Below are 11,074 nucleotides of genomic sequence, written 5' to 3' on the forward strand. Positions count from 1 at the left end.
TCCCAGCTTCTCAGAGTTCCTTACCATATACCCCCGATCTAGGACTTCAGAAATAATCTCCAGGGTGGGAATACTTCTTTCCCTAACTCCGCTCAAGCCCCCTCCCGTGCTGGGCTGGGGGGAGGGGAGCTGATGGAGAGGAAGAGGGTGGGCCAGTCCCGGGGAGGGAGTCAGACCCCTTCCCTCGTCCTTCCTGCTTGGGGGCTCGCTCAACCTCCAGCCCAGTCCATCCACGCCCCCCGACCTCGCCTGCCAGCTGCAGCGGCTCACTCGGGCGCCCCAGCCCGTTATCCCCCGGCGCCGTTACCTCCGCTGCTGGGGCGGGAGTCCGGCTCCTGGCGGCCCCGCATCCTTCCGCCCGGGCCCGCGAGCTGTGCCTCCCATCCGTCAGCTCGGGACCCCCCGGAGGGAGGGGCGGCGGTTGGACGGTCAGGCAAGCAGTGTCCACCTGCCCTGGGGCGGCTGCCTCCCGGGCCGCGACGTTCCCTCGGTAACTCTCTTCCAGACACTGCAGCTCCGCGCGCGTTCGCTCGGGACTGGCTGGCGTCGAGAACAGCCAGAGGAGCAGCAGGGGCGGGAAGGGGAGTGGTGTGGTCGCCTAGCAACCGCGGCACGCCCCGGGAAACGCCTCTGCGCAACTACGCGGTCACGCACAGGGGCGGGGCCGAGGCCTCTCCCCATTGAGCGGCGCGTGTCTCGGAAGCTCTCGCTGGCTCCGGAAGGTGGGAGGCGGGAGGCTCGGAACCCGCCGCCTGAGGTTCTCTGGTCGCTGGCTGAGGCCTGAGGGCCGCGGCTGGGGAAGGAGAAAGGCCCTGATGGAGGGTTTGTGAAATAGCAGCCCCCGATTTCTGCCTCAGAAGTGGCAGCCGGCACCTCACGGTCAGCTATCTCTTAGCAAGTTGCAGCCTAGAATTCTAAAACCTCCCTTGAATATTAATAAAATAAGAACGAAAGACATGGGTAATTTCTCAGACTTCTCCACTGAGGGGTGTCCCTCCGGAGGGTAATGAGTTAACAAAGGAAACCAATAATAATAAACCCATTTTGTGACACCACCGGCGCCACGAATATTTTCATTTAACCTCGGTAACCATACCAGATGATATCCCTCTTTTATATAGATTTAACTAGGATCCAGAATTTAAGCTGAGGTATGTCTGACTCCCCTGCAATGAGATGCCACGGATGGTAGGGCTCAGAGCCATTGTAAGGATGAGGAAACTGAGGCCAGAGGAGATCATGTGGTTGGCGAAGCCTGAACTAAATGTCTCCAAATTCCCAGCCTTCCTCCTGCTGCACCAGACCCCCTGGAAAGAAGGCTCTTCCTGTCTTCTTCCTTGGAATGGGTGGGGTTTTTCCCTTTACTTTTCTGAAAAGTTAAGATGCCTCGGCAACACCAAGGTTAAGCGGATTTGGATAGGTGGAACGAAAGTGAAAGGGCAGGAGGTTAAAACAGAAGAACACAAGTGTTGTTTTCTTGAGTGTAACAGCCAGTCGGATTATCTAAACCTACAAAACACAAGGCAGGCTGTCTGACCCTTGAGGAGAGAACTAAATGTTATGGAAATGCCGAACACGGGCGCCACCTGGTGGGGCTTGGGGACTCATTGCCCCAAGCCTGCAGAGCATAGTCCGTAAACCTGAAAATTTCCATCCAAGGCTCATTTCCGTGTGACTAAAAGTCATAGTCCCTGTTCTCATGGCTTTAGTAAAAATGCCCTTAAAATCCAAAGGCTCTTCACTTTATAAATTAATAATGTGTCAGTTTGGGGAACTTTACTCTTTGCAATCAATGTTTTCTTTAGCCTATGATACAAATATAAATTCAAAGATTTTCTTCCACGATGATTTAAAATTTTTTTCTAATCTTATGAATAAGCTTTTTTTTCCTAACCTCGCCCAGCCCTTCCCCCACCCTTCCCCAACCAGAACAATCCTGCTTTCATGTGGGTTTGTACTTAGACTCCTATGGAAGATTTTGTTTGAAGGAAGAGTTCCATGGCAGCGAAAGGTTTGGACTAGATTGTTGCTGAGGTCCTTTCCAGCTCTAAGGTTGCAAAATTGTATTAAATAATCATTGTTCTTAGTACTTATGTGGACCCCTCAGACCACGTTTCGATAGGACTTGCCCCCACAAGTTTTGTTACCTCCTTCTGAATCACTGCTCTCTCCAAGTCTGTTTTAAGACATAGCTAGGTAAGCCACCTTGAAGCATCCTGCTCCCCTTCCTGCCCCTGAGGTGGGAAGCACAGAGGCCTCCTTTGTCTTTAGGCTATTGATCCCAAGGTCACGGGAGGGAGGATTGCGAGGGTGCTGGCACTTCATGAGTCCCTGACCTTAGTGACCCAAGGAATTTCTTCAAAGAACCCCTGTTTCATAACAGTGTGGCTGGATTAAAGCCCAATGAGGGATCTAGCAGGAGCCTCCACACCCCAGCTGAACTGCTACCCTGTGAGCTCCAGCTCCTGAGCAGCTTCTACATCATTTACGCCCTTTCTTCCCTTCCCATTACCAAAAAACTGGGTTTGCCTCTTGGTGGGTGTTGAGCCAAAAGACGCAACGAGGTCAAAGAGTGAGAGAAGGAAGGATTTATTACTTGCAGCAAGTAGGGAGAACCCTGGGGATCTTTCCCAAAGCAGTGTCTCCCAGAACTGTAAAACTGGAGAAGTTTTAAGCATATTCATGAAAGGGCTTGGGTGGTTGACAGAGTTCAAGCTTCAGTTGATTGAAGTCATGAAGTTCATAAAATGTCAACATCATTACCCCTTAGGTTCCAGTTGATCTGGTAGCTGAGCACTTCAGGCTAATCTTTGCCACTGAAAAAAAACTGGGACTCTTTAGAACTTCTCTTGCCTAATAACAGGCAATGTTTCTCATTCTTTTCTTCCCTTAAGATCATTAATTACTGAGACCTGTTCAAGGGCAAGCATTGTGGCCAGGCTTAGATCACAAAATGGCTTCTGTCAAGAAAGCCACGCCTGGTTCTTTTTCTCCAAGGATCCCCTACCCTATCTACTTATGCTCCCTTGCCCCGCTCAAGAGTAGTTCAAAATTTCCATTGTCTCTCTCAGTGCAGCTAAAGCCAGATTTACCTATCGTGGATTAGCCAAATATCATATAAGATACCTGCTTGCTTGTTGAAGCCAGTTCTAAAACATCTGCAAAATAAGGAGACCCTAAAAAATGAACATGAAAAATGGAACTATTCTAGGGTCTTCAAAAATCATCAGAACATTCAGAATGTGATTATAACAGTTTCAAATGTATAGATTAAGAAAATAGTCCTATGGCCACATGCACCTGGAATTTTGTGATGAAACACCTGTTGGTGGGTTAAGTTTAAATTCTTTTCAATAGCTATAAATTATTCTTTGCAGCATGATGTGCCATAATGCATAGTATATCATATTAATCACAAAATTGGAATGCATTTTAAAAAATCATTTAGAGAGAACCTATGAAACTCACCATTTTCCCCAAGCTATGTCGACCTCAAGTTCACCTGAGCTCCAGAAACACGTATAGCTATTTTCAGAAACAGAGATTTAACTCACTGAAACACTAAAACCATGTCATTTTTCTGAAGTTTCAGAAAGCTGTCTCTCTTCTGAACCTCATGGACTTCTGTTACCAAACTCAGGTTCAGCTGTTCACCACTCGAAAGCCCATACTTGAGAGGCAAGTGTTGGTTGGAAAGGAAAGGTTGCTTTATTCAGGAGGCTGGCAACCTGGGGAGAAGGCAGACTTGTGTCCAAAAACCAACTCCAGAGATTCTGCTGGGCCATGAAAGTTTTTAAAAGGAGAATCATTTGGGGAGGGGGTCAGAGTCTTCATTATCTTCTACCTTGTACAGACTTCTGATTGGTTGGTGGTGAGGTAACAGGGTGGTGTTCCCAGAATCTAGTGCTTAGCCTGAAGTTACCATCCTCCACCTGGGAGGGGGCCTTAATTCCTGAAGAAGAACTCAAACATATATTGTTATGTATATTCCTTGAAGAGGAACCAGGAACCTGCCCCATGCTGCACTACTGTTTCTTGATTTCTCCTCCTTTCTTTCTGCAATCCCTCCCTTCCCTGATAAGCAACTGTTTGAATCTGCCCTTTGGAACTCAGGAAAGGTCAAGGAGGCTGAATGAAGACTACTTCCTACAGATAAGAAACAGGGTACATGGAAAGGATTTATACCTGGGAGGGCCCCACAGGGTCCTGCAAGGTTTCACTTCTTGTACTTCTTCCCTCTCTCTCTCTTCCCCAAGCTTTGAAAGTTGCCCCATTAATGCTTCTGAATCTTGAAAACAACAACAACATAACCAGTAAAATCCCTATGCTTCTTCCAATACTGTAGACACTTGGTTCTATATCTCCTAAATCCTGAAGTTTGTCCTTATTAATCCCTAACCCCAGAAATATTTATCTTTTCCCAAAATATCTGTCACCTCTTCTCACTTACTCTTCCCAAGTCAGCATGACCAGTTCCACCGACAGACCTGAGGGGCCATATGAAACTACGTTTCTGAAGTTTTAAAACCTAACCAGGACTCTTTCTAATATAATTACCATTTTTAAAAAATATATTTATTTATTTATTTTGGCTGCACCGAGTCTTAGTTGCGGCACGCAGGATCTTCGTTGAGGCATGTAGGATCTTTAGTTACGGCATGCAGACTTTTAGTTGCAGTGTGCGTGCAGGATCTAGTTCCCTGACCAGGGATAGAACCCGGCCCCCTGCATTGGGATCGCAGAGTCTTACCCGCTGGACCACCAGGGAAGTCCCTAATTACCATTTATTAAGTCTATTATGTTCCAGGTACCATCAGAAGTGCTTTACATATATTTTCTCATTTAAAACTTATAACAGTCCTGTGAGATAGGTATTATCCCTATTTTACAATTCAGAAAACATTCTCAAAGATTAACAACTTGTCCAAGTTTACCCAGCTGGTGTGTGGTGCCAACTAAAAATTGTCACTTGCCATCTGGGACTACAAAAATGAAGTCTCAAGCCACTGCAGTTGTTGACCTTCAACACACCCTGAAAGGAGTTTAGGGTAGAGATCAGGAATGAGGCATTCTGTGCTCTGGGAAAAATTGGCAGAACAGGCCTTCAGATAGTTGGATATTTTCAGAAGATTTTATGAGCCCAGTTTCTTGCATCTTCTCATATCTAGAGAATCACTAAAATCATAAATGGAGACATCTGCTCCTCATGACTAGCAACAACCTTCTGCCAAAATGTGTGCTTGACTGCATGTATCCCTCTTCACCAAAATCACATATATACTGACCTCCACCCTTACCTCTTCAGAGCAGTTCATCAGAGTTATCTGAGAGGCTGTCTTCTGGGCTATAGTCCTCATTCGCCCCAAATAAAACTTAACTCACAACTCTCATGTTGTGCATATTTTTCCAGTCGACAGTTTTGGCGACCATGAAGGGACACAGAGCAGACTTCTCTCCTTTACCTGAACTCTAGGAGGAACTGGAACACTGATACCAGCAGAGACCTCTTGTGCCCATCCACCTCCTTGGAGAGTCCAGACGAATTTGGGTGAGTCTCTCCTGGTTCTTGGATCTCCTGTATTGGTTGATGATCCTGAGTTTTATTTGGCAGTGTATAACAGGTACCTGGACCCCTTGTTGAAAGATTCCGGGGGCAGGGGGGGCTGGTTGAAAAACAATGGGGTTTGCTCAGTTTAAAGACACTGAGCGGTCTGGGCTGAGTAGTTTGGTAAGAAGCTGATCTGACTCTTTTCCTCAATTTGGCTGCCTTAATAGAATTTGTCAGGATAAAAGTGAAGATATTACATGAGAGCTTTGCTCCAAAGAAGAGGGACAAGACCCCTCCTGGTCAGTTAGAGCTTTCTCAGGCAACTGAGATATGTATGGGAGTGGTGGAGGCAGAGTCCTCATACCGTGCAATGGTCTCACAGGGAAATCCACACATTAATTAAAAGACTTGCTCATCCAGGAATCATGTATAAGAATTGGTCATTCAGTGATCTGAGCAGTCACAGTGGTCTTAGACCACCGAAGGGTGAAACTGAGCCATATAAGAGGGGTGAAACTGAACCACATAAGAGGGCTGAAACGACTCTAGGGTGATGCGTAGAGGAGTTAAGCTCACAAGCAGCACACTGGCCCACCACACAATTTCATTAGTAAGTTTTACCCCTGACAAATTCAACTTTAAAATGGGAAATAGAGCCTCTCAAACAGGGAAATGAGGAGCATCAGAAAGCCAGCCTCTGACTAACACCCCCGCCAGGTTTATGTATGTACAAAACTTATATTTACAAGTACTTACTTATTTGGAATTAAAGGAAATCTTTGCCCTGAAAATAGCCAATATGGGCTCTTTTATTGCATATTCAGTTGTTAGAGAAAGCTGACTTAATAAAACATCTTTTCAGAATTCTGACCCTTGAGGGAACAGGTCCTTCTAGGAGAACATGCTTTTCTCTCCCTGTGCCTTGAGACCAGGGCTCTCAGGAACAGTTATCTAGACCATCTCTAATTCCAGAGACTGAGGAGAAAAAAAGGGAGGAAAGAGGCCTTTTGAAATTTGACTTATTCTAACTGTTATAAACTAGTGAGTTTTATATTGTAACACCTGATTCATGACTAAGTTTTAAAATAAAACTATGAGATCTCTGATTGTATCTGTCTATACGTCTATGTGTGCACATATGTCTTTACCTTTGGATGGTATTATCAAAATTAATTTGTAAATGAGCTCCATTTAATTGGCTTAAAGGAAATTAAGCATTTATAAAAATTCTCAGAAATATAAAAGGAAACTATCCAGTATGAATTTCAAGTGCATGTGAACTGGGAAATAGTCAGCATTAAATTAATACCTGGTATTAAGGTTTGTTTGTAGATTTAATTAATACAGACATGTCTTAGAGTCATCAACATTAAGTATACTTTTATTGTACCTAGGTTTAATAAAAGTCAAATAAGATCTTATTATATCTGTTGCAAATTTGTCCACAAGAAAAATAACTTGGTATAATGAAATTTTTTATTAGTAAATTAAATGTAAATGAGAAAAGAGGTTTTGGGTGAACTCTTTACGAAAATTGTTTTAGGAATATCTACTTAAAAATATTCTCTCCATATACTTGGCAACTTTAAATTTTAGAGTTGTACTAAATTAAGTTAAATGATGGAAATTTATTGAATGACTAGGTAATTCCCAAATAAAATAAGATAATGAAACATTAGTTACTGAACACTGGCTTCCTTTTACAGGGAAACTAAAGGCATTAAGTACTCTTAATAAACATGTCTGGTGCCACGCTGAGATATTTTCTACAAAAAAACATGTTTTTTAGAAATTATTACTGGTATTTATGTTTGCCAATCTACAGAATGAAAATGTAAACAACAGTTCATAATTGCATACTTCTTACTCTTCACTAGAAAGTAAGGTTTTAAGAGTTGTGAATTCTAATTTAAGTATGTGATTAAAGCTACTAGAAATAATAAAGGAAACATCTCAGCATATAGTAGCAAAGTAGGATGTATGTTTTCAGTAAAAGAAGGTATGAGGAATGGAATTGCATTTTGTTAAGGGAAAAAAAAGTAATTTTGTCCTAGAGCTGGTTGTTTATGGATGGGAAAAAAAATAAGGGACAAACTAGTATGGATACAGAAAGTTACAGAAAGTTTATGGAAACGGAATCCTGAGAAAAGAGTTCTGTGCATGGTCAGGATTGGCTAAGTTTAGAATAAATAAATAACTGAGTAAATGAATTTTAGAAATAAGCTGGTGCAAAACCTGAATTTGGTTTTTCTCTGTTAAGATGACAAAGTTTTCTTAGAATATTGATCCACTTTTGATAACAGATTGTAAAGTTTCTTTTACCTTTAACTAGTAATATGTTATAACTGTCTGTAATTGCCTTTGAAATATTTTTGTCACTTTGGTTAAGTGGATAAGCATTGTTTCACAGTGACCTATGATCCTATTTGACCAAGAGTTTTAAAACCTTTTTGATATTTTTTGACAAAGTTCCCAAATCAAGTTCTAATGAAGTTCCTTTGACCTCTAGCTAACTTTGACCTCTAGCTAGCTTCAAAGGGCTCCCTGAAACATCCCAAAGAGAGGTATTAAACTAATTAGGTTCATTTGGTATGTTAAATTACATGGGAACTATTGTCAAATGAGTAATAAATCTTCTTAGGTTGTATTGTATGGGTAAATATTATTAATATACATAGTCTAGAAATTACCTAAAATTTCTAAAAATCTGGTATGTCCTGGTAAAATTTATCAGTCATAATTCTGGTTATTATCTTAAAATGTCACAGGAGTAACCAAGTTTCTTTGTCAATAGCATTGTAATCAGGTCTTTAACTGTGCCATCTTACATCTTTTGTCGTTCATAGACAGTTACTGTCTTACACTTATGCCTTTGCAAAAATGCTTCCTCTTCAAGAAGATTCATAGCAAGGACTTTTTGACAAGTACAGGTTTCTGATAACTTTCAGATCATACTGCTGAACTGGGTAAGAAATTTAAAAATTCTAGTGGAAAACCAGATGGCTTCATGAAACTATTAACAGAAACGATTAGTTACATAGGACTGAGTGAACTGATGAATGTGGTTACAATTTTTATGGTTTCTGTCTAAAACATTACTGGCTTTTAATCTGTTTTCCAGATATAAGAAGACCCTTCCCTCAAGCTAATTATGACTTACAGCAATTTGGTAAGTTATACCTCTGTAAACAGAATTGAAACTTTTATCTTTTCTGTCTACCTGATTCCTCCAGAAATTGGAAACTCATATGTTCCCAGTAGCCTTATGAGGTAAATAAGGAAGGCAACCTCCTGGTTGGTGATATTGTGGGGATCTTGAAAAGGGAGGAATTCACCCAAATCTGTAAGGCAAAATCTGTGACAAGCCTTTGGCATTGCTTTCCTTGCCCTTGAGGCCTTTTTATTTTTTTTAATATTTATTTACTTTATTTTATTTATTTATTTTCTTTATTTTTTTGGCTGTACTGGGTCTTTGTTGCAGCACAAGGGCTTTTTTCTAGTTGCAGCACGCAGGCTTCTCTCTAGTTGTGGTGCGTGGGCTTTCTCTCTCTAGTTGTGGCGCACAGGCTCAGTAGTTGTGGTGCACGGGCTTAGTTGCCCTGTGGCATGTGGGATCTTAGTTCCCCAACCAGGGATCAAACCCGTGTCCCCTGCATTGGAAGGTGGATTTCTTACCACTGGACCACCAGGGAAGTCCCTGAGAGGGCTTTTTAAAAAAAAAAAATTCAGTCCGAGACTCCTTATGAAAAGTTCCCAACAGCCAATATAAAAGACGCTATATGATCAATTACACTTACCTAAGTAATCAGGCCAAGTTTATTAAAATTAGACTTAATATGCAAACAAATTAATCTTAATTTGGCTATATTTGGTAAAAATGAGGGTAATTTTTTTTTTTTTTAAGAAATTCACGTTCTTTTATTTATTTATTTATTTATTTATTTATGACTGTGTTGGGTCTTCGTTTCTGTGCGAGGGCTTTCTGTAGTTGTGGCAAGTGGGGACCACTCTTCATCGCGGTGCACGGGCCTCTCACCATCGCGGCCTCTCTTGCTGCGGAGCACAGGCTCCTGACGCGCAGGCTCAGTAATTGTGGCTCACGGGCCCAGTTGCTCCGTGGCATGTGGGATCTTCCCAGACCAGGGCTCGAACCCGTGTCCCCTGCATTGGCAGGCAGATTCTCAACCACTGCGCCACCAGGGAAGCCCTGAGGGTAATTTTAGAGAGAAAAAGTTTATGTTTTAGTGGATATTAAATTCTAGTTTTGTTAATTGAGGTCTGTATTTACTGCCTAAGCCTCACTTCCGATTCAGCTTCTTGCTATTATGTTATATTATTGTAAAGTTTAATTGAATTATTAAAAGGACACTCTAATTTGTTTCTGAAGTTTATCTCAGTAATCTATCTTTGGATGAAGATCAGATACCTCATGACCTGTAGCCAGGGATTATGCATACTGGAAAAGACATCATTTAAAGGACTGTCTCCAACCTAGATGGAAAGACCCTTATCAGGTACTCTTAACTAGCTCATGCACAGCGAAACTGAAGGGAATTGACTCTTGGATTAACGTTTCCACTTAGAAAGGGCCCCTGTACTGGACTGGCCCATAGAGAGGATTGCTGACCTTAAAATCACCTTAAAACAAGACTCAAACAGAGGAGAAACTTCCAGACTAGGATGAGAAGAAGATGACATCTGAAATAGACATCTGACCCAAGATGCTGGACCAGGCCTGTATACCAATTATTTTGATAATTGCTCACAACTTTGCTTATGAACTGAATGTATTTCACAATCTTATACTGAGTTTAAAGTTAATCCAATTGTTGGCTTTATGGCTAATTACCTATATCCAGTTCTTCTGGGTTACTTTGGTGGATTTCTCCACTCCAAGGCTCTAATTGGATAGCCCTTAGGAAATTTATTCTAGAAGAAAGAAATTATAGTTCTCTTTAGGCCACTATTGATATTACTAGGTGGGATCCCTCACCTGGCCAATTAATAATACTTGCTCTGACTCTGACCATAAAAATGAATTTTCTTTTAGGGTCACTCAAGCTCACTCAGAACACCAAGCTGAATCTCAGTCAAAAACCATAACCTCCTGTTTATGACAAGGAAACATCCCACAGTTATGGTATGTATCTATGTGGCTAACACCAGGCTATGCTCAAGTTTAAAGGCTCCTTTAGTATATTAAATCATACTAAGGATAACCAGCTAATAACAGTAGGAAATTGGGTCGGGTGCCTTATAAACAATACCAATATATAATTTCCTTTAAAGATAAGAATTGGTATAGAACAGACTAAGTCAGATGACCTGGGGATATACTGGGCTGCACCTAATAGAAGTTCTAGGCTTAAATTCTTATTTATAACCTTACTAATACTACTAGCTATATCATTTGTATCTTGCCTGTTTTACAAAATTGTCTATTTTTTAAATAAATTTATTTATTTAATTTATTTATTTTTGGCTGTGTTGGGTCTTCGTCACTGCTCGCAGGCTTTCTCTAGTTGC

At 41.7% G+C, this 11,074-nt stretch overlaps 1 protein-coding gene across 3 annotated transcripts in view; it reads right to left on the reverse strand.

Annotated features, from left to right (window-relative positions):
- The window catches only part of DYRK3 (dual specificity tyrosine phosphorylation regulated kinase 3), a 37,471-nt gene extending 28,038 nt beyond the window's left edge, over window positions 1-9,433 (reverse strand). For all 3 annotated transcript variants that reach the window (XR_014263426.1, XR_014263427.1, XM_082461117.1), the window contains exon 1: window positions 308-9,433. Coding sequence is in view for 1 of the 3 variants with exons in the window: in XM_082461117.1 (XP_082317243.1) it covers window positions 308-384 (77 nt within the window). In the remaining 2 variants the exon portion in view is untranslated. The remainder of the gene's footprint in view (window positions 1-307) is intronic.
- Window positions 9,434-11,074: the final 1,641 nt, after the last annotated feature.

This window comes from Balaenoptera physalus (assembly GCF_965194825.1).
Source record: "Balaenoptera physalus genome assembly, chromosome: 1".
Classification (NCBI taxonomy): domain Eukaryota; kingdom Metazoa; phylum Chordata; class Mammalia; order Artiodactyla; family Balaenopteridae; genus Balaenoptera; species Balaenoptera physalus.